Consider the following 24,896-nt stretch of genomic DNA (forward strand, 5'->3'; position numbering starts at 1 on the left):
TGTTTATATATGTATATAGATATAAAAATATTCATTAACATTCGTATATTTTTTTGCTCAAGTCTCAGGAATACAGTTGGTTTCAATATGAATTTTCAAGGTATCTTTTTTTTTGGGCGTGGGGCTGGGTAGGGGGGACACGCAATGTGCGTGCTAAAGTTAAGGGGCAGGGTCTAAATTTTCTTATTTAGTGGTCATCAGTGGGTTGGGCATGGGAAATGGGGTCAATTTATATAACAGACTATGGATTCATTATTTTATACATAAAACTTAAGAGTACAGGGTTTAAAACTAATACATAGCATAATGCATGATATATTCGTGTGTGTGTGTGTGTATTTGTGTACATATATATATATATATATCATTTGTTGCATAATTCTTTTGTTTAATTCTTGGCTGGATTGGGTAGTCCAACACGTTCTCTATAAGGCACAGATTTTTGTTACATCAGTTGATTTTTTTTCTCGTTTCTTTTGTTTTTGTTTTCTTCATTTTATACATATATAAATACTTGTTGCTTATTAAAAAATAAATACTAAACTAATTACAAAAATGTACAGCGAGGGTGGGAAGGCGATGTTAGGTGGGCTATACCTCAACACCATAATTGCGATCGACGACGTAGTCGAAACGCTGCTGATCTGGCTTATCATCGCTAACAGTTGCCGCAGTTGTTGGTGCAACAGCAGCTGTGGCAGGAGCAGAAGAAGCAGAAGCATCAGCAGTTGTGGCAGCTGTGATAGGAGTAGGCGTGGCAGAACGCTTTGGCACTGCACCACTGTTGCATGCTGCTCGATGGTGATGCTCACTGAGATTCTTATTTCTATTGCTACTGGCTACCAATGCCGTATTAATGGCAATGGCCGTCTCAGCAGCATTATCATCCTCTTCCTCCTCTTCCTCGATGGCATCTCCATCGGCCAATATGAATTCGCTAGGCAGCTCGGGCACCGATAGGCCCTTACGTGTGAAAAATGTAATTTTCTCTCTGCAAACGAAAAGAAGAGAAAGAGATTAGAAATTGTTTTTAACTTGAAAGTAGAGTTAACACTCACTTGAACGAGACCAAATCGGGACATCCTTTGGGTACCTTGGTCTTCCGCAATTTATGTATTTCTTTGGCGGTTTTCATTAGAAGCTTTTGCAGCTGACGCTCTTCTGGGCATTTGGCGGGATCAGCGCGTGCCACAAGACGCTGGAACTCTTCATTTTCAATGGCCCATGCCGCAATAAGTGGATCCTTGCTTTCGCATCCCTTTTGCAAACTATTAAACAAACAATACACAATTAATTTTAATCAAAAGTTTAAATTACTTTTTTGCTACTTACACATCCTTGAGGTTTTGCAATTTGGCAATTTGATCATTGAGGAAGAAAAGTTTACTGTGCTGAGCCTGCAGATCCAGTTCCAGATCCAAACTGGTGCGCGGTATATGAGTATGATGCAATTCTAAGGAAAAGAAATTGGATTAATAATTAAGCCCAATTCAGTTGGCTAATAATAATTACTTGTTGCTGTTTTGGGGGCCTTGGTATGGAAGCGCAGGGAACGTCGCTCAGCTGCCCCGCGATGGAAGGTATGTGGGGTGACACCAAAGTGCATGGCAGAGTCCGAATCGCTGCGATTTAGACGACAATTGTAACGACTCTTGCTAACCGCCGCCGAGGGAGTAAAGGTCTGTGAACGTTTCACTGGCCTGTCGTCCAACAGTTGAGATTGAGCACGTGACTTTTCTGGTGGGAAGGCACACTCGGTGTTTGTTTCCTTATCGGCATATTGTTGCTTCATAATCTTTAGATAAGTATCTAGCATACCGCTTGCTATAATAGATATTGCATTAGAATATTATGTTGAGCATAATAAGTTAATATAACTTACAATTTGTCAACTCTTCGGTGCCAATGAGTTGCTGTTCATCCTCTTCTTCCTCATCGTCATCATCATCGTCGTCGTCATCGTCATCGCTGCATTCTTGTTCATTGAGTCGGACATGCTCTGGCAGTTCCTCGGCTATTTGCGCCTGCAGTTCCAAGGGTGGTGCCTGATTGCGCGTCAGGGTCGATGTCTGCGATGACGTAATGGTGGACTCATCTGAGGATTCCTCACGATTGTTGTTGCTGTTACTGTTCATTGCGTTTGTGTTATTTGCCGCAACAGCAGCGGCAGCAGCTGCTGCGCTTGTGGAAGGAATGTCAAGCGACTCGAAGCTCGGCATGAACTTGGAGCTAAGCACATTGTACCACTTTAAAGTTGAATCATCTGGATTGAATTCGGCCATGCTGATTTGCACAGTGCCCTGAAATTAAACCAACGAGTGTTATTATCGTTATAAAACATAAATTTGATGTCTTGACTTACAATAATTTCCTCCTTTTGGCCCGTCATAGAGACCACAGTGACCTGCAGGCTCTTGGTAAGCAATTTATCCAATGAAATGGGCACCGCGAATGTGTCATTGAAGACGGGCTTCTGGAAATCACCCAGGGCCTTGGTCCGTATGGAAGTCAGGGAATTGGGTAGCAAGGCGGCACGCAGATAACTAAATAAAGAAGAGGTAAACAAATAAGTTCATGCAAACATAATCAGAGTTAATCTTCGATTTACTTACACCTGGGAATTGTCCGAGGAAGCTGTCCACAAGGCCAATAAATTGTTGGCCCGCTCAAGGGAAACCACAAGGACACCTTCTTGCTTAAGATATTTCAAACCAATCTGAACTTGGGCCAATTCGCGTCGCGGCAAATGGGCACGGGATGCCTCAAAGACTCCCGAATCACCGGCTACGGATTCATTGCTGACGGCCGCCGAAACGGAACGTGTATTCGATGTGGATGAGGAGCGACTTAGCATCTCCTGCGGCAGATCCAACAGGGATGGCTTCTCCGAGATTGGAGAGAGGGGTGCAGCCAAATTGAGAGGCGAGTTTAGATTTAGTTTTTTCAGTTTCGCCTCCAATATCATGCAATCGAGAACCGTAGAGTCCAAATCATAGGCATGGGGGGCTCGAACCGCGGCAATGGGAGCAGGCGGCGGTGCTGTGTAGGCGGGAGGGGCGGGTAACGCATTGGCATATGTGGGCTCCTCTTTCGGAGGAGCAAGGGAGGCGGCGGCAGGCGGTAGCTGAGGCTGATCGGCCCCGGCATTGTATTTCATTGGCGAAGCGGGCGGCGTTTCCATTGACAAGCTGCTACGCGGTGATAGAGAAACCTCCGAGGATTGTTGCTGTTGCAGGACAGGATGGCCGTGAACTGGAGGCAATCTATGTTGCTGTTGTTGCTGCTGCTGCTGGAAGAAACGCTGTGAACGACGCTGCAGATCCACCACATCGATGGGCGAATCCACGGCAAAATGATCCACATAAATGTCCGTAAAGCTTAAAGCACTCTTGCTGCTGGCCGTGGAGAGAGAGCCAAGACTGCTGCCGCTACTAATCGAGAAGGTACTCTCCGATGAGAAGGACTTGAGACGTTCCTCCAGCAATTTAGTGGACTTGAGAGCCTCTTGCAGTTTATCCAAGAGATGTTGTTTCTCCTCATGGAAGCGCAGACGATTGGCAATGCAGGTGTTATTGGCCTCATAGGCCTCTTTCAGGTCATCCTCGAGCTTCTGTCTGGTCTGCTGTATCACTTGAGTCTCCTCCAGGCTGCGTGACTTGAGTGAAATGCTATTCAGATCATTTAGCAGTTTCTCCTTCTCTTGGATCAACAGAATGCGATCCTTGTCCGATTCCAACTGACCAGGTTCAATGCGTTCCACATGATCGGCCAGTTGTTGTTGCAGTTTCTTGATATGCTTACGCCATTCAGCATACTGTAGTTTGGTTTTGGCCATTTCAGCAAATCGGGCACCACCATTGAGACTCTCTCCAGCCCCACACAGATCGGTTTGGCTGGCCACACACACCCGATCGAAGGGCGAGGCGGCATTGAGAAGATCAGCATTTTCCTCATTCATCTGCTGGCGGCTGAGCTCATTCTTGATCTGGACCAAACTACGCATTAGCTCCTCACGCACCTTCTCGCCGGATACCAGCGATTTGTGCACCTTGAGCATCTCCTCGCGAATGGCCTGAACTTCGGCAATGTCATAGCAACCATTCTCTCTCGCATTGATCTTCTCACCCACCGAATAGAGGGTATTCATGCCCCTTTCCGTGTGGGATATATCATTGGTAATATGATTCAGTTCCTGTTTGAGTTGACGTACCCGTTCACGGGCTAACATAAGATCGGCCCGCAATAGTTCTGGATCGTGTCTGCTCATAGAACTCGAAGACGAACATACTGAAAACGCAAAGAGTAGAAAGATGGTCAGTCAAAGTAAAGCAATCAATTAGTTGTTGGTACTTACAGCTACTGCGACTAGCCGCCAATTTGTTGAGATGATTGTATTCCTCTTGAGCCAAAAGCAATCGTTGCTGCTTCACATCATACATCTCTCGTTTATTCTCCAATTGATCCTGGGCCGCCGATAGATAATCACTTAACATTTGCTCCTGTACACTCTTCCATTCCTGTCGCGGATCCTCCAATTGTGTACTTTGGGCTATATGATTGATATAATAGCGTCCAATATTCGGTTCATAGGCCTCTTCCCAACCCACTGGCAGTTCATCTCCTACACAATCCTCAAAAGATTGCGGCTTTGTGTATCTACAAAGAGAAAGAGAGAGAAATGTATATTATTTATCTGACATTGTTAAACAACAAAAGACAACAGAAATCGCTAATGAATTTCCGCCTAGATGATAAGTATTTCTTTTGGATATATCTGTATATATTGTATTTTAGCCCGTTCCCACGCCAGTTAGTTCAAAAGGAGAGGCATTTGGGGTTATTTTCTGGTTTTGTTCGCTATAACTTTTCGTTCTTTCGATAAGATTAGCGGCATTTCCTGTGTGTGTGTATGTGTGTGTGCATTTTGGTTAAAAACAAAAATGTTAACAACAAATGTCTTGAACTCTCTTTAGGAATGTGTCCATGTCTATGCAGTGCGACTACATGTGGACAACAGTGCGTATTGTTGTTGCCATATGGGCCTAATCTTATCGAGGTCGCCCATCATCATCATCATCAGCAACAACAACAACATCAACAACAACTTTGCGGCAAAAAATAGAAACCGAAAACGATGACGACGATGACAAAGTCTTTGACGTTGCGGCTAAGCCTGTTGCTTTTAGCCAACTTATTATTATTGTTGTTGTTGTTGCGGTTGTAGTTTGTTTGCGAAACTAAATTTCAATATCAGCTAAACAACAACATTTTCGCATTCCAATGATAATTGCTAATCTTCATAAATTGATTGTTCAAATATATGTAGGTACATATAGAAGATAACATGCTGCGCTTGCTACAATTGAAAATAAATAATTTTTTTTTTGTTTTTCTTAAAGGCTAGCATACAAACAGACATATGGTTAATTAATCATTGCTATGGAATTTGTGTGCGGCCATTAAAAACAAAAAACGAAAGAGAAGCTAACCAAGATAATAAAATGTTCGCCATATTGCGCTGGATATACATATATATATAGATATATGCTTGGCTAGATATGTTTGTATATAAGTTTTTCAGTTGCAATTGGCTAGCATTTCCTCGAAATATCTGGCTAGCCAATTTAATTTAGCCAGAATTCTCTCAAATTGCTAATCAAAATAAAATTGTTCAATTTATGATTAACAACAATCCATACACATACATACATACATATAGGGAGAGTAAAATTAAACAATTGGGGTCATTTTATGACTTTCAAAATATAAACTACCATTTATAGCTCTCAATTCTAAGAAAATTTGCACTAAAAAAACAGAAATAGATTAATGTACAGACTATAGAAACTATATGATATAGTTTAAACATCTTAAGAATGATTAATCAAATTGAAGATTAATGAAATATATAAAAGATTCTGGTTTCAAAAGCTTTAAGATTAAATGTCATATAACTACTCAAAATGTTCAAGCTGATTAGGAATATATAGTTAGATATATATTTTTAATAGATTTCCGTAAATTTTTGTGATCATCTAATAACAAGGAGATTAACAAATCAGTAAGTACAACTGGTCTATACCAGAACGAGAAAAAAACTTATAGATCGTAAACCCCCCCGCCAAATAGATGACGATGACGTTTTGTCAGCTGTTTATTAGATTAATGGCATTCTAAAGCGAGAATTTTTATTGTTTGTCGTGGCCATGTGAACGTGCACTTGGTCAGGGACGCAAAAACAATGATTAGCCAGGTGAATTACTGGTAGCTAACTAAAAAGTTGCTAAAAAGCAATTGATGTACTACCAGATTGAACTGGGAACAAGGTTCACATCTCAGGGTCTAAACAAACGAAAAGACATGTTCCATTTTCCATGTGCTGTCTGTTTTGAGGGGTGGGGAGTCGTTTGGGGGTCAAAGGGGTGGAACCTTCTCATGCACATTTGACATATAAAACCAAAATCACGATTATCGCATGAGCTTGAGGTTTGATTTTATTGTTGTTCAATATTGCTAATGTCAACAATAACAAAATGATTTCATAATTTCTTTGTTTTTCTTTTGACACAATTAAATCTATCTATCGAAATTGAGTTACACTTTTGTTTGTCTTTCATTTGTAAACAATAGCTGTAGGGGGGGAGAGATGGGCAGCAACACCTGAGACAACAGTTTCTAGAATTAATCAGAAAACATTACTCAATTTCGTCTCCTTACTGCTTTACAGTTTACTTAAATCATACGGAAATCAATACATTTTTATCTCTCTCGATAATGGGTCTTTAATTAACTCAATAAGAAAATCGTATGCAAATTTTTATGGGTTTTCCATTAGCGCTTGACCTCAACGACACCAAAAAATAAAAAAAAAATTGAAAAATCAAACGACAAAAATCAATGGAAACAAGAAAATAACAAAAAAAAAAAAACAACAACGTAGCCAACTGAATGAACTAACCCCAAAAAGGTTGAATGGGCGTGGCAGTAATAGGGCTTCCTTTGGCACTTTTGCTGATGCTGATGTTAGCTAACTAACTAACTAACTAACATACATACTAACATATACACTTGTAAGAAATGTCTATGGCTTTTGGTTAGAACTTTGTAGATACTTAACGTCAGCTAGAAAATAAAACTAATTCTTGTATAGAGTATAGAAACTATCACATTAACCGAACTTGGCCCGGCTTTCTGGTTTCTGGCTGATTAACTGACCGATTGTTTGTATGTCTGTGTGTGTGTGTGAGACTTGCAGTTAGCCAAAAGACGCGGCCAGCCCACATTAAACGTTAACGTTTTTTTGATATGCATGTTTGTCCGAGACAAGAAATCTGCATAAATTATATTATATTGTAAACAAAATATTTATGGCGCGGCGACAACAACAAAAGCAACAAAATCAACGACGACGGCGACGTTGAACGTTGTAATAAATTCGCGCTTTAAAGAAGAAAAACAAGAAAGAAAAAAAATATAAATGAAAAGAAGAAAAAAAAAAAACAAGTTTTGTGACCAAAAATATTTCAGCATGAATTCCGTTGTCACAACAGCAACAAAATATGGTTAAAACATGGGCATGGCAATTGAGTAAAGCACACACACACACATACACTATATGTATATGTGAATATCTGTAGTATATGGGGCCATTGACGACGACGACGACAACGACGAAGTTGTCATTAGCCAGCACTTAAATTAACTAGATACAGATACTTGAATGTATCTAGATACATACATTCAGGCATGCCAAGAAATTGCTTGCTATGTCACTGCATATATATATATACATACATATATCAGCAATATTATTTAACTGTTTACGTTGAGTTTTTATGCTAATTGACATTAAATTTAAAGCCGACTATTCGTTACTGTAGATAAAACTATCTGACAACAGAAGGCCTCAGAACCTATGACAAATGTTTCAGTTCCTTTAGACAAGCTTTCCTTATAGAGGAGCATCTTTTTCAGGAGAGTTCTCATCTATTTGAGCAATCCATAACATTCCTATATAGAATGTGATAGAATTATAGATATAGAACTTGCTATAAGTAAAATATCCCACTTTGAAGTTCAACTGCCATAAATCAATCCCTCGAAATGTTGTCCTAGTCTAAGTTTGTGAAATTCTCTTAAAAACAATTCATTCAGAACTCAAAATGTAATCTCATTGATGATTTTAGACATTCTTTTGGAATATTTTTAGGAAATTTTCGAGAACTTGAGATATTTCAACTTGATATTCCTGTCATTTAACATTAGCATAGTTCAATGTCATCTCCATTTCCATCTCACTCTCAACCAGAAAAAGATAAAAACCCTAAAAATACCCACATTCTATTCAAATTATAGCGCCATTTTGGATTTTGTATTTTGTTTATTTTTTAAGTATTTAAAATTAATATGCCAGTTCTTGGGTCTAAGCTCTACTCGACAACGTGTTGTGACAAAACAACAAATTAATGATCACAATCTGAATCCGATGTCTCCCCCTTTTTTTTATGTCATTTCTTTGCTTCTCTTCTCTTCTCTCTCTCTTCTCTCTATGGACTTCTAGTATTTGCTTCTAGTTTAAAAATAGCCGATCATTAAGTCAGTTTGTTTAGTTCAACATAATTTAGCAATTCAAATTGAGATCTTTTTAGTCAGTTAGTCAGTCAGTCAGTCAATCAAGCATCAGTTCATCAGTTTATCAGTTAAAACAGTTTAACACAAGATTCAAGAAAATAATTCAAAGAGTATCTCAATCTATACGCATAATATTAAATTCAAACCCCGCTGATCTACTTAGTAAATGTTTTGATTCTCTTTTTGATTCAAGTCACGTAGCTCCCCAAGACATTTTTACTCCATTTCCAGTAGGTTTTGTTTTTGCTATTTTTGCTCTGCCGGAACTGAGAAGCCAACCACGCAGTATCTTAATGACAAAGTGTTCCGGTTTATATTGCAACGAACAAGCTGTTCTAAAGCCAACTTGGCCAACATTTAATATAACTTTTAATCGCAGTATCTTTTATCACCTTGACATAACTAATAGCATTTGCTATTAGTAGAAACTAGAATTTGGAATGATATAAACAGAAATCTAATAAGTCTGTGAGTTCCCTTAGCGTATTTGTATCTTATGCAATTTAAAACTGATGATACCATTACTAACTAGCTAGTCATATCTAACTATAGCTGTCATAAATAGAATTTAAAGCTTTTGGGCAAATACATTTCAACTTCTAAGTGGAAACAGATTTATTAATCATTTGTTTAGGCAAAACAAAGTGACAGATGCTACAAATATAATTTATGTATCTACGACTGCTAAAAATAGTTGAATATTAAACATTATTAATCGCTCAACAATTATGAAAGAAAGCAAGAAGAAGAAAAACAAAAATGTGAGTTGAGTTTTGCTCTTATCTCCCCCCGAGGCAGTCCTGAGCTTAATCAAATTACGCTATAAAGGTCGTACGTCGCACGGTTTTATCTTATCTGAAATTTGTTCGTTTGGTTACATTTTGGTTTTGGTTTCTAGTTGGTTGCTACACACAGTTTCTCAACAAATTTCATGTGGGCCTGCCTATCTGTCTGTCTGTCTGTCTGTCTGTCAGTCAGTTAGTTAGTCAGTCTTGCTTCTTGGACAAATTAAAAAGATATTAACTGCATTTCCTGTGCAGGTCAGTTTCACAGTCTCAATCTTAGTCGCAGTGTCTCAGACATCTCAACGTGTCCAACTTCCTTCCGCAACGGAAACAGCTCTGTGGCAACCAACCGGGGCAATTGTGAAGCTTATCAAATGCATTTTATATGTCGGCCTCAGCTTGACTATGCATATATATTCCCCTTAGCCAAGTCAAGTCAATGAACTGCGCATGCGTTGAACATTTTTCAAGATAAGCCAAAGGCGTTCTTTTATATATTTTTTGGTGTTTTTTCTTTTATCTAAGAAAGTATTTGACAATTCTAGCCAATGAGAAATATTTGGTGTGTGTGGGGAGGGTCTCTCTCTCTATCTCTCTCTGTGTGTGTGTGGGTGTCAATTACACAAAGTTTAGAGTCACCGCTACAACAACCTCACGACCTCAAGGCATTCCAAGTGGTGGCGTGGGCCCTGAAAAACTTATAGAAGAATAAACTGCCTGAATGTCTGTCTCTCCAACTGACTGATGATGAATTCGATCCGATCCAAATTCAACCGATTCAAGTCGATTCAATCCCATGGAGCTGTTGTTGCTGTTGTTGTTTGGGCATTTGGCGTTCATTTCGAAATCACAAAATGTCTGCCATAAATTCCAAAGTGAACAATTGAAATAAATTTTTGCGCCATGAGCATGCCGACTGCATACAAATGAACTATTAAAAAATTCATAGAATTTATACATACATAGATACACACACACACACACAAACACGCTACTATTTACATAGACCTATCTGTGTGTGTGTGTGTGTGGTTGTGGAGAAAAAGCGCCCACTTGATGGTTGTTGGCTCATGGCAAAAGGAAAATAAACTTAAATTGAAATTTATGATTTTTTATGACTTGTTGACGGGCGGACAGCCGCAGTGGCAGATGGAGACGGTGAGAGAGAGAGAGGGAGAGGGGCAGCAATTGAGGCATTCAATCGATCGATCGACGATCGATTTCAATAGAGATTTTGCTCTGCTCACTTTGTGTATATATGCAAAAATCTTCTTTAACCAAATTGTATGCCAAAATTTCTTTCTTTTTGCCTTCTCTCTTCTTGAAATTCTTTTCACAAAATGAAAAATATATGCAAACGGTATTCAATACGTCAACAAAAAGCAAAAAATTCTTGGTATGCGCATTATAAGAGATTTCAATTCGACACGAAACAACTCGGAAACATTTTTTTTGTATGTCGCCCACATGGAACATGCCAAAAAAAAAAAAAAAACTATACTCTATATAACAAAATTTACGTATTTATGCATATTTCTTTTTCACAAAATTCCTGTTAAATATACATACATACAAATATATTTAGTTCTCTATATATGGGGAAGGGAAACCTTGGCCACATCAAGAACAAATACAAAAAAAGAAGAAGAGCCAAGTTTGCTTTGCCTTGGTTTTAGTTTTGGTTTTTTTTTCTTCCACCTGAGCAAATTTTTTATTTGTTTCATTTGTCTGTCTGGCATTAGTTCATTCTGGGAAAAGTTGCACAAGTGGAACCAAAGACACTATTGAGTTGAAGATTGGACAAGTGATGAGTAGAGAGAGAAGATGCAGCCCAAAAGGTATAAAGATACTTTTAAACAGAAGATACATTTGAGTTTAAGCCATATTATTGATGATAAGTTGCAATTTCGTTGAATAAAATACTTTTAAGAGATAATACAGTCTATAAAACAAAGATACATTTCAGCCAAAGTAGTGCCAAATGTTCAATTTGGTTAAATCAGTTAATAAGTTAAAGATTATGATGATGATGAGTAAAGATGCTAAGATACTTTTGTCCTGAAGATATTAAATAATATTTAGCTAGGGATTAAATTGTGTACGGAAATAGTAAAGTTAAGAGAAAGATTTAGTTAAATGTGCTAACATTTCATAGATTATGAGATACTAAAGGTAATTCTAATGGGAAAAAGTCAATAATTTCTATATTTCACATAGAAAACTATGCCAAAGGTTGAAAGGTGAGATTAAGCAGCTGCTTTAGTAGCTACTAAGTCAAAGGTAGAGTGTATCTAATCAGTAAGAGGTCGCCTGATGATCCACCGCCAATTATTATAGTTTTTGGCCTTTGATCGTCATTAATGTGGCATGTTGTAGTAGTAGTAGTATTTATAGTAGTACTATTCGTAGTAGTCCAAGTCGTCGTCGTCGTCGTTGTCGTCGTCTCTGTCATTAACAAAACAACTGTTGCGACCTTCACATACCAGAGCAACCAAGCGACTGTGCTCGAACAAGCACACACACACACACAGAGACACAAACATGCATACATGTATCTACATACATATGTATGTATATACCTATGTACATATATTGTATATTAAAATAATCATAAGGCGAAAAATCCGACTGCAAAAACGTGAATGTGAGCGCAAGCAAACCGACGTCAATGTCTGTATCTGATAGAATTTTTGCTCGTAATAATAAGCGCATTACAGAGAGACCGAGAGGGAGAGAGAGAGAGAGAGAGAGAGAGAACAAAATATGAGGGAAGTTCCATTGTAAGCCTCGGGGCGCATTCCACACATAAGGTCAGGCGAATAACTAAGCAAACTGAGCCATAAACACAATCAACTACATATATAAAAAGGGGAATTGAACGAATTGTATAAAAGAATAAATTCCTTACACTAACAACAACAACAAAAACAAGACAAAAATGATCGACATGATGAGTTACCCTATGAAAAAGAGTTAGACTCATTAAACGATTAATTAGCCAAACTGAAATCGAAAGCCATAATTTCCTATCACAATGCACACACACACACACACACACACACACACACACAAACATATATGGTATATAGTAGCATAGGATATAAAATTATATGATATATTCGATATAGATCTTATGATATATATGATGGCTATGTAATAAATAGTTTCAGGGCTATCGCAAGAACCAAATGAGGGGCAAAATAAAACATATTGAAAATTTCCCAAAAATATTTCAGGTGATAAATATTTATTTCATTCTATTTTGTGTGCTTTGGCAATTAAAATTATTTTTATTTTACTTTCGCAGACAATTTGGCAATCGCAAATATTTATTTATATATGCACATACACATGTACATATGTACATATATGTATGTATAAGTATCTGTTTATCTGCCATATATTTGTACGTGGATATCTATTTGGCTTTTGCAGACAGTTTGGGAACCTCACATCATGGCCAACAAGAGATTCCGTTTGCTTATTTTTCTTTTTGTGTCGCCAATTTTTTGTGATACTCTCAAGAGATGTGCAAAATCTGAAAAATTCTCCAAGCAAAATATGGAGAATTGAGAATTCTTTAAACTGAAAAATCTGTTTAATTGGAAACCAATAATAAAGGATATCAGAAGAGATGTTTACAGATAAGTGAAATGAGAGAAATATTCCAAATCTTTCAAGATGTCGCTTTTAGTGGGAAGAAACTTGATCAATTTTTAACCCCTCATGGATCCGCCCCTGAGTATCCACACAATAATATAATATAATTTCTCAAATATTTAGTTTTATTTAGACACAAGCCGACTGAAAGCCATTCTATAGAAAGAGCGAGAAAGAGAGAGGGTTGGAAAGGGGGCTAGAGTGAGAGACAATGAAAAATGCCGCATGTCAAATGGGCCCAATTAACATTTCTGTTATTTGTTGTATATATTTTTTTCTTGTCTTTTTGCCTTTTGTTTATAAATAAATATGCTTTTGTTGAATTTTTGTTGTTGCTTTGTTTTTTTTTATTTCTTGTGGTATGCAAAAATGTTGTGTTCGAGCTGAAAATAAATTATGTATGCATTTTGTTGCTGTCGCAGCAGTTTATAATTGTCTTCCCTCTCTCTCTCTCTGGCTCTCTTCAGGTTTATTTTTTGTAGGTTTTTTTTCTTGTTTTGGCTGCTTCTTTTTTTTCATATTTCTACTTAATGTGGCATAACAATAATTTCTATATAAATCCGGGCAAAACAAAACTAAAATTCCTAGAGATTTTTGTTTTGTTTGTTTATCTTACACACAGATACAGACACACACATACAACTTGAAAGATTTCCAAAAACAAAAACAAAAAAAACTCATAGATTTTATGGTAAGCGCTCGTGGCATACCATGGAATTTTTGTTCTTGTTGTTGTTGTTTTTGTGGCCATAACCAATTGGCTTTTATTGATTAAAGAATTCTCGTTCGAGGTTGTTGTTTTTGTATTTTTTTTGGGTTTCGCGTTCTATGTGTATACATTTATAAATATGGCGGTCAGGGTCGGATCGTAAAGATAATGAGAATTTAGAGCAGAGGGGCGACCACTCAATTGAGACAGAGAGAGAGAGAGTGAGTGAGATTTTGTGAAAAATTTGAAACTTTAGTTAAGGACACATTCCAATTTTTTAGATATCCTTTCAAACACATGCGTATGATTTTTGCCGCCACTGTACATTCTGATCTCAATACTTTGGACCCCCGCAATGTTTTGAAAAAACAATTATTTATCTATGAGTTGTTAAAATAAATTTTAAAAATAATTAATTACAAATTCCATTTTACTGGCAAAAAGGAGGAAAATATATATCAAGGGGCAGGGGTGGGGGCAGAAGATCAAGTAGAAGTTCGATCAAATATTTTTATAATACGGCAGCAGATGTACACATGCACACACACACACACACACAGATACATATAGACGCAAGCACGCATACTTGGAAGAAAATGCTTATGCATGTATGTGTGTGTATGTGATCATTTACTGCGAAGCAAACAAATAAACACACGCACAAACATGCATAAATAACTCGCTGCAGTTGCAGCAAGCAAGCAACAAAAATGCAAGCAACTGCTGCTGCTGCTGCTGCTGCCTCCAGCAACGCAACTCACTTACATACACACACATACATATACACACAGCAACGGAGCAGCAGCTGCGCAGCAAGCAGAGGCAAAGGAATGCGGTTTTGACAAGTTCTTCTAAAATTGTACGGGGGGCAACTTTGCTATTTACGCTATGAAACGGCGACGTCGACGACGACGACGACGGCAGAGCCAGCGATCCAAGTGAGCGAGCGAGCGAATGTGCGAAGGAGCAACCAAAAGCAGAACAAGAAAAACAAGCAGCTTGCCGATCACCGCGAGAGAGAGAGAAAGAGAGCAAAGAGTAAAGCGGGAGAGGGATTGCTGCTGCTGCTGGTGATGATGGTGGTGAAGGTAGAAGGGGGTCCCGAATACTGAACGCTGCTTGGGGGCAAGCCCAGCAATAACAACAACAGCAACAGCAGCAACAACTATGCAGCAATCGTCGTCGTCGTCGTCGTTGGCTAGTTGAACGAACGACAAAACTGCGGCCGAGGGGGCGTTGTGCATGCCGGAACGAGGTAAAATGCATTTCGTGTTTGGAAATAGGCTGACGACGACAACAACAACAACAACAACAATCTTGCGTTGTTTTTGTTGCTGTTGAAAAATATTTCAAAGTTGCTGTGAACTCGCAGGCGGCAGCGGCGCCAATTGAATGCAATTCGCGTAAGTGTATATGTGCCTATGTGTGTGTGTGTGTGCATTTATTAAAGCAATGCGCGCATTGCCTTAAATGCCAAAGCTACTACGTAGATACATACACACACACATAGACACATACAAACATACATACTACGCCCTGCTTTTTGTATTTGGCAAACATTCCAAGCGCTTGGCAACATTTGCTGCCCATAAAAATGTTCTTTCCTTCACGTGTGTGTGTGTGTGAGTTGAGAGAAATTCTATGGGTGACAATGTATGGGTGAGGGGGTGGAGAAGGCTAAAGAAGCTTCATCAGTTGCAGTTTGTTATGAATGTCAGTTCAGTGCACATTTAACCCCCCGCGCGAACCTTCTCTTCATTCGCCCCTTTTGGCCCATATACGCGACATTCACTTGACTTTTAAGAGCCGCTTTCATTCATTATATATCCTAGCATAACGAATCTATAAGGATATATGAACATAGTCCTTAGAGAGAAAGTAGTTAAATCATATGAAATTTCAGCAATATATAAAATAATATTCGGTCAAAAAACAAATGAAACTCTTGCAGATAATCTTCAACGAAATTTATCCCCGTCTTAACTTTACTTTACCAAAACAAAAACAAAGAACAACACAGAGAAAGAAAGAAATGAAAAAAAAGAGTTAAAGTTAAATTCCTTGAACTGACCCACAAACCAATAATTTCCCACTTAAGTATCTAAAGAATGCAACAAAAGAAACCAAAAAGGCAAAGCAAATGAATTATGCGCTGTGGTAAACATTTTGACAGCTCACAACAACCAAAAAAAACAACAACACACACGAAGGAAACCAACTTGGCAAAAGATACAATTTTCGAGGCATTCCTGGAATGTCAGAGAGATACAAAGCTAAAGTCCACATATGGCTCTCTATCTATCTGTCTCGTTGTCTCCTTCTCCCTCTCTCTCACGCAGTGTGTTGTTGTTGCTGCTGTTTGCCTTATCACTTCATTAGGCCATAAATTCGACAACAAAATGAAATTCCACAGACGAACGAACGAACGAACCAACGAACAGCAGCAACAACAATTTAAGCACCTACAAGATACACAGTTACAGATGCAGATGCAAACATTCTTCTTCTTCTCCTCCTCCTCCTGTGCTTGGCCCTTCTTAAGTCCTCCATCTCTCTGCCATTCCGCCCCCCCTCTACCACATTGTTCATATTAATTATGCAGCCAGATGAAGAAGAAGACGACGACGACGATGCTGGACAACAGAAAATGCGCGTGCGCCTGCGCAAAGGCCATAAGCTTCAGTCGCGTCTCCTCCCCCCTGCCTGCTGCCCTTTCAGCTCTGGGGCAGAGACTTAAGAATATGTTATGCGCACTCAAATGGCATTCGGAAAGTGCTACTGAAAAATAATACAAAAGGTAAACCCCAAACCAAAAGACTCCAAAACAAGGAGATCAGACAGAGACTCTTTTGTGGAATGCCACTCTCTGTGTCTCTCTCTCTCTCTCACTGTCTGTGTGTGAGTGTGTGGGTTTTGGGGCCATAGGAACAGCTGATTACAAGGAGAATGCTTAATGTCTGTAGCATGTCAAGTGTATGTCTGATTAGGGCAATTAATTGCCAAATGATTAAACGAAAGAGGTGGAAAATTGTTTCCCCCTTGACTGGAACTAAGTAACTAATAAGAAATCAACAGGTCTATAATAATAGAGTTTGATTTATATGGAAATTTCAAAGATTATAGCAAATTTTTTTTGAAAATCCTTTCTAGAACGTGTAACTTAGAACCACTTGGTTTTTAACTGCTAAAAAAAACAATTTTTAAACGATGATTAAACCTTTTACTTGAGTTCCAATCGTAGTTTCTTATTGGTAATAGATTCGACTCTAATTTGTAAACTTCTATTTGGAGTTTAAAGTTGAAATAATATAAATACATCTGCTCTGTAATCTGTAATTACCTTTAAAATCGCAATTATTATTCATTTTCATAATCTGAAATGTTTCAAATAAAGCAATTTCTGTAATTCCATTGACAGACAATTCCTTCCGCATAAAACAATCAAATTGCATGGCAACTACATACGATAAATACTTTTCATATATGTATATATATCGCAAAATGTGTATCTCACAATAATTTATCTTGAGTGTGCACATTCCTGCGCTGCCGCTGCTGCTGTTGTTGTTGCTGTGACCGTTTCGTTTCATTTCACTTGCTTTATTATTTTTCATAGTCCCCACATGCCATGGAAAATTGCTACCTTTGCAGAGATTCGTAAGGGGTAAGGGAAAGAGGAGGACTGGGGGGGACACGATGTGTATATACAAACGCATATATCACGATCAGTCAAGAAGAAGAAGAAGAAGCCAGCTCAGCACATGGCGACGACGACGATGATGATCAGCATGCAGACGAGTGCAAAAAGAAGAAGAAGAAACGCCTGCGGAACGCGCGTGCAGGCAGCCACAGCTCGAAATCTAAATCCCAGTCCAAAAAAGGGGTGGGTGTAGGGGAGGCGGTGTGGAAAGGGGAGAGACCCCTCCTCAATCGACATCTTGTTGTTCCCTCACTTCTCTCTTGCTTCTTACGAGTTCAACTTAATTTTCTGCTCACGTTTGCAGTTTCTGTGAGTGAAAAATTGTTCAGCTGTGCAAATGACAGCTGAATTATTATAAATCGATATATACATAGCTATATACATATATATATATATGCTGGCTACTCAATGGACAAAAAAGAGGGCTACCTCTCTCACACTATTTTACAAGGGAACTATTTCTACATTTATGCTGGTAGAGCTGGATGAGGAGGAGATGGAGCTGGAGCTGGAGTTGGAGCTGCTGCTCCCTCTTAATTAGCACATGTTGAAAAGGAAATCATTATGCTTGATAAAAATCACAAGTGTTGAAGTGCTGAAGAACGTTGTTGGCCACAACATACTGACATGCAACAAGTGCGAGGACAGGAAAACTTTTTTTTTCCTCTCATCGTTGTCGTCCGCAACTTTGTTGTTGTTGTTGTTATTATAGTTGTCGTGGGCAACTTTAGCGACCAGCAGCAACATTGCAACCTACAACTACAACAAAGTGAGTTGCAGTTGGTGGAAAAACCAATGCTAAAATGGGCAAAACATGCGGTGCGGACTAAAGAGTTGGCTTATGTATCTGCCAGATACATTATGTATCTATATATGGATGGAGAGTGTCGCTGGATGTTGCAGCAGTTGCTGTTGCTGCTGTTGCTGTTGCTACTACTATGGCTGCCAGCAAGTGCAAAAGAAAATATTTTTTAACGCTTTGGGCCGTTTGGGCTGGCAACAAACTAGAAAATGTTGCTGTTGCTGTTGCTGCTGCTGCTGCTGGCGTTGCATTCATGCGCGTAATCAAATTGTAATCATGGCTTCGACTTTGACTTGGACTTGCTGCAGCAGCCACAGTGTTGCAGTTGCTGTTGTTGTTGTTGTTGTTGTGGCTGTTGCTGCTGCTGTTGTTAAGTGGAAATACTTGTTGCACAAATGCAATGTATGCGCTGTTGCTGCTGCTGCTGCTGATGTTGCCGATGTTGTTGCTCTTGCTTGTGTATATCTGCATCTGTTTCGCTTTGCTGGCTAACCACAGTGCAACATGGCTAAATGCAACTCCAATCAGATACTATTTAATATATATATATACATATTTATTCACTCAATTGACCTGGAGGCAATAAATGATGAAAACTTATTCGAATTACTAACATTTTTGGGGGTATCCCGACCCCTCAGACCTCCCCTTTATCAGTCAAAGTCTTATTTAAAGCAAATTTCTGAAATTCTATAGAGAAAATCTATGGCAAAAAATCGCAACCTTTTTGGCAATATGATTTAATTATTCCAAAAATTATATTTATATGTACCTATATCAAAAAATTCAACTTTTTTATCTACCTATAGATTTATATTTATAAGGAAGAAGCAAAAACACATCCACATTTAATCGCTTTATGTATTTTCAAGTGTTTCTAATGAAAAAAATTTGATTAAACAAAAATTTATTCCCAAGAAAAAATTTTACGAGTTGTGAGTGGTTTGGATTAAGGCAATTAACACTGTACAAGCACACACACACACACACAGAGAGACATACACACACACACACTCACAGTGAGTGGAGTAAAACTGCAATTGCATCTGCATTCTTTCCACTTTTGTTGCTGTTGTTGTTGTTGTTGCATTGCCTTGTGCAATTTATTAAATAAAAAAATGCCGTTTTGCAGCTTTCCAACTTGCAATGCCTCTGTGTGTAGAGATATCTCGACTCTCTGGCTGTGTGTGTGCAACACACGTTGCAAATGTTGGCATCTCTCTACTAAAGTCAAATTGAATTTTATGCAAATTTTTTAGTTTGGACTCTGACAGAAATCGCCACATCTAATGCATAATGGCACGCATAATGCCTTAGCTCTTGGCCAACTCTTGTCTTGGCTCTTGTTGTGACTGCATTCTCTTCTCGCCACATCGGATTTAGCCATCTTTTGTATCTAAACTTACAACAAAATCTTGTTAGGCATTCAAAAACGATCAGCTTCAAATTGGCTTCTACATAGTTGGCGCCACTCTGTCCGCCGCTTTCGCTAGGCCGCATGGATATATCCATCTATATCTATATATGTATATATTTTTTATGTATGTAAATGCAAACGAGTTCCAGCTGACAGACCAAAACCAAATTGATCAGCAACTACAAAAACCCAAAAGAAGAAGAAGAAATGTTCATCTTATGAGTAGATCGAAAGAAATCGAACTGTCACCAAACATGTTTTTGGCTCTTTTTTTTTTTTTTGTTTTTATTGCTTTTTAAATACAAAAATATTCCACTGTCTGTCTATCCGTTTCTGCCCTCCTCTTATTCTTCTTCTTCCTCTTCTTATGGCTAAACAATTGGCAAAAACCAAAAGGAAAAAAAATGCCAGTCGCATGGCCGAAAGCAAAAATGCCAACATTTGTGTTTCTGTTGTTGTTGCCGACTGCTAAAACTTTTGTTTATACAACAAAATAAAAAGAGAAACAAAAACTCCAACAAAAAATCACTAAAATACCGCGCCGCCCGTCGAAAACTTGTACAAACAAGTGAAATATTTATAAGTTAAATTCAACACAAAAATACAAAAAACGAAAAGCAAAATTATTGAGAGAGCCGCATGGAATTCAAATGAAATTTGTAACGCTTTGCCCATCATCAATATCTATAATTAAAATGAAATTTTATTCTCAACGATCTGATTTGATATGGCCCACAAATATAGTTCAAGGAAATTTCAAATTCTATTCCTACTTACAATTAGCCAGAAAATTATTGAAAAAGTATTAAAAAATATAAAGAAATTTTTAATAACTTTAGAGAACAAAAAGTCTCTCTTCATGTCTCAAGCGAATTTTGAATTATAAAGAAATCTATTGTGGGATTATTTCTTGATCGGTAGATCAATATATATGTATATGGTCACATTAAAGGCATTTCAAGGGTATTGACAACTTCGACCTTGCATATTTTTATCTTGTGTATATTTATTTCGGTGATTTTTTTTGCCCATTTCCAAACGTGGCGAGGTCTTTTGTTGTTGTTGTTGCTGTTGGCACCCGAGGCCTGGCTCGCTTCGCGTTTATTGTAGAAATTTATTTATGGTTTATTGGAATTTTTGCGCGCTACGGGCAGCAAAAATATAAAAATATTTCAATAACAACTCGTGCGACATAGAGAGAGAGAGAGAGGGCGAGACATAGACAGACAGAGAGAGAGCATAAATAATTGTAGTAAACTATGCGAAACGTGCAAAATGTCAAACAGAGCTTATTATATGCCAAGACTACGTAATAAATTCCTAATTTGCACCTACAATATTCAAAACGAACCATAACCAAAATATTGACGGAAATGAATAGGAGAATAACAATAACCAGAGGGCCGGGGCTAACTTCGACCGCGTCAAACGGCCTACAATCTTGGCATAGGAAAGATATTGATCAAAGTCACTGTTTTCCACCGATCGTTCCTATGGGAGCTATATGATATAGTTACCCGATCTTGATCAAATTTGGTACAGTCGTTTGTTAGTGTAATAAATTCATAAATATTTTGACAACAATAGCTCAGAAAATAATGAAGTTATTGAGAAAAGTCACTGTTCGTGACTTTGCGGTTTGTATGGGAGCTATATGATATAGTGGTCCGATCCGAGATATACAAAAATCAGCTCTGTAGCTCTTACGGTCTAGGAGGAGCTTGCGTTGAACCGGACTGACGGGCGGACGGACGGACATGACTATTTGAACTCGTCTCGTCGTGCTGATTAAGAATATATATACTTTATATGGTCGGAGATGCTTCCTTCTATGCGTTGCACACTTCTGACCAAAATTAATATACCCTTTTTGCAAGGCTATAAAAATTTACTCTGTAAATCCGTTGAAAAATGTCAAATAAAACTATTTTAGTGTATTATATTATTGTTAGCTAATGTCAAAATATATATTTCTACAGAAAAACAATAAAATCACTCATACGACATGTTGTACAATTATTTAAGCCTTCTTGAACAGACTTTTTTTAGGCAGTTGCATTTTTTACGTAACTCAAAATCAATTTAAAAAAAAAACACAACTGGCCCACATGTCGTATAATTAATAATTGAAATTCTCGAAAATCATTACAACTTAAGTAGAAAATTTTCCACAAAATAACAAAAACTTATAGAGAAAATGTTTTATATTTTCCTGTATAAAACTAAAGAGAAGATGACGAAGGAGTGGGGGGGGGGAACACAAATTCCTCAACGCTGCAGCAGCAAAATAGTCTGGCGTTTTGTTGTTGTTGTTGTCGTTTTTTTGTTGTACTTTCTGCGAGTTTAATTCAGTGAAACATTTTGAACAATGTCCATGCAATTTGAAACAAACAAAGGGAATGTTTGTGTTAATTGAAAGCGTGAAACACATAGATACACACAGGCATAGAGGGAGAGAGAGAGAGAGAGAGAGAGAGCTATGTACAAAAGGAGAATTTCAGAAATCAATTATTTCGAAACTGGGCAAAAAATTCCAACGTTTCATTTGCAATTGTTTAAAAGACAGACAATAAGGTGGCAAAGAGATTTCCCCTCACCACATATCCCGCTCACCGCTCAATCGCTCAATAAGCCATAATGGTAGAGAGACAGGCCCACCACGAGAGAGAGAGAGAGAGCGATAGAGAGGAGAGATCGAGAGCGAACGGCACTAAAATGTATCTCATAGATACATGGCCTGATGTGGGGCTCGCTTGCTCACTCACTCTGTCCCCGTCTCTTTCGCACACACACATTACGTATGAGATTTTTTAGTTTGCTCGCCTTTTTTTACAATTTTCGTTGTTGTTGTTGTTTTTTTTTTGCAGATCATTCGCCGAGCTTTATTTAACTTTTGCTCTCTCACATAACCTCCCCCTTCTTCCCATCTCTCACTCTCCCACAGCCCACCTCATTGCCCCTTTTTTTTGTTGTTGCTGTTTTTTTGTGTGCCGAGGTTTGTGTCTGTTTTCATGTTGTTTTTGTGTTTGTTGCTGCTTGCCACTCTCCCGAGTTCAGTTATATTTTTGGAGTCTTAATCATAGCATTGGAATGTTTACTTTAAGTTTTTTTTGTTTCTGTTTTGTTTTTTTTTGTAATTTATTTTTGTGCCTGCTCCCGCAGCGGCTGCGACTTTTGCTTGCCGCATTCCTTTCTTCTTTCCGGTTTCTGAAGGTGGGGCAGGGACGGGGGGAACATTTATATGGGTTTTTTTTGTTGTCTCTTTTAACTCCTTATCTGTCATTTGTTTTTTAACCTGCGATTGACTTACCGATCTCTGGGATCCAGCCATGTGGTCTTTTTGTTTATGTGATCTATATAATAAGTTTTGCCATCAAAATCCTTGGCTATATCCCAGCCATCAGGCAAGGGAAAATCACTGTGATTGTGGTGTCCATGTTGTTGTTGTTGTTGTTGCTGCTGCTGTTGTTGCTGTTGCTGATGATGATGGAGCAGATGCTGCGGATGTTGCGGATGTGGCTGCAGGTGATGAGCCTGTGTTTGTGGCAGATTTGACATCTTGTCTAAATGTCGAGGGGGGGAGTGGGGCGTTGGTTCAGGGTTACGGGGAGTGACCAATTTTTTCTTTTGGTTAATTTGTTTCCTTGGTTTTCCCTTTCCCAAGCAGCTGCTAAGACGCGCGCGGGCGTTGTTTTTCTTTTTTTTTTTTTTGTTACACACGCTCTCAATTATTTATGAATTTTATTTTTTCTCTTTCTTCCTCTCTCGCTTTTCGTAACTGCATTCCATTCCAACACACACACACACAAACACACGCACGCGCACACTCACTCACACACATGCACACACACACACGCGCGCGCGATCTTTTCACTACTGGCAGGCATTATTTTCTTTCTCTTTCTTTCTTTCTTTTTTTTTATTGTATTCTCAATATGCAGTTGCAGTTGTTTTAATTAAACTAATTAGCAAAGAATTTCAGTTGGATATCTATATATGTATGTTGCCATTCAATTTGAATTATTTATCCACTTGTATTTTCATAATTTCGCACTGGGAATTGTTTATGTATCCTATACAGCCTTTTCTTTGATCTCGATATTCCGGCACACGATTTAAAATATTTATTTTTAATTATTACAGGCTTTTATCAGGGTTTCTTCGCTGATTTTCAATTAATTTTACCGTATTTTCGATATTTTTAATATTTTTTCAAGCGACGATCCGCAACACGTCCGTGATGGTCAGTATTCTGCGCTGTTATGGCGCTGTTATACCGCTGTTACGTTGCTGTTATGGCGCTGTTAAAATGCTCCAAAACAAACCTCCCCCGCGCGTTTTACTCACGAGCTCGAACAAGTTCGCGCGTTTTACTCACGGCTCATTTTGAGCAAAGAGCATTTATTATCGATTGCTTTCGATTAACCAGAATTCGTCAGGTTGCCAATCGACCAATGTTCGAGTTGGCATCATCGGTATGACTTGGCGCCAATTGCTCGATGTTGGATGTAGGGTATCGTGGGGATGTTTGATTATTGGAAACAATGATCACTAACAATTTACAGATATCACTAATCTGGACAGGAAATTAAACTAACACATCCATGTTTATGTAGTTCCAAAGCTAAAAACAAAAATACATTAAAATTTAGTGTCCATTATTTATTTATAGCATTATAAAATGAATACCCAGGATTCTTATGGACCTCAACCTGAATGCAACCTATACAATAAGCAATTTTAAAACATGTAAACATGTAGAAACATAAAACATTGTTTTTAAACCATTTTTAAGAAACAATGCCTTTAAGAAGTTATAAATTTTGTAATGAAATGATTGCTTTTCCAGCCTGTTGCATACTTTAAGGGAAAACGGTACCCCCTTTTCACTGCCCATAGATTCGCACATCGTTCATCAATCATTTGAGCAAAAATTGTGTTGTGATAGGGTCTCAAAAGCAAATATTTGAACATTTCTTGCTTATCTCCTATTAATTGAAGATATTATTATATTAATTTTTTTAAATTGGTTTTTGTTATTAAAGACAAAAATTGAGATTAAATCATTGTTTACCTTTTCAATGCCTAAATAACAATAAACTCTTCCAATTTGAAAAATGTCCAAAAAAGTCTTCTTGCAGCTCCTGAAAGTAATCATACCTAATTCCATTACGTATACGACAAGTGGAACA

At 38.1% G+C, this 24,896-nt stretch overlaps 1 protein-coding gene across 1 annotated transcript; it reads right to left on the reverse strand.

Annotated features, from left to right (window-relative positions):
* Window positions 1–30: 30 nt before the first annotated feature.
* On the reverse strand, window positions 31–23,626 carry LOC6647222 (protein kibra). The gene is made up of 9 exons (XM_023178352.2): window positions 23,015–23,626; window positions 4,355–4,656; window positions 2,613–4,287; window positions 2,363–2,543; window positions 1,883–2,300; window positions 1,513–1,824; window positions 1,333–1,453; window positions 1,059–1,268; window positions 31–991 (listed from the first exon to the last, which is right to left on the reverse strand). The coding sequence occupies exons 1-9, from the start codon at window positions 23,260–23,262 to the stop codon at window positions 592–594; spliced, it is 3,867 nt and encodes a 1,288-aa protein (XP_023034120.1). The 5' UTR covers window positions 23,263–23,626; the 3' UTR covers window positions 31–591.
* Between the last annotated feature and the right edge of the window lie 1,270 nt (window positions 23,627–24,896).

The sequence above is a fragment of the Drosophila willistoni genome, chromosome 3R, assembly GCF_018902025.1.
Source record: "Drosophila willistoni isolate 14030-0811.24 chromosome 3R, UCI_dwil_1.1, whole genome shotgun sequence".
NCBI classification, from domain to species: Eukaryota; Metazoa; Arthropoda; class Insecta; order Diptera; family Drosophilidae; genus Drosophila; species Drosophila willistoni.

Bases quoted from the DNA above. Each gene is read 5' to 3' on its own strand.
- LOC6647222 (XM_023178352.2), bottom strand. From the start codon at position 23,262: ATGTCAAATCTGCCACAAACACAGGCTCATCACCTGCAGCCACATCCG. The intron at 4,657-23,014 runs GTAAGTCAATCG...TTCTCTTTGTAG, and splicing joins TGGCTGGATCCCAGAGATCG to ATACACAAAGCCGCAATCTT. The intron at 2,301-2,362 runs GTAAGTCAAGAC...GTTTAATTTCAG, and splicing joins GCCAAAAGGAGGAAATTATT to GGCACTGTGCAAATCAGCAT.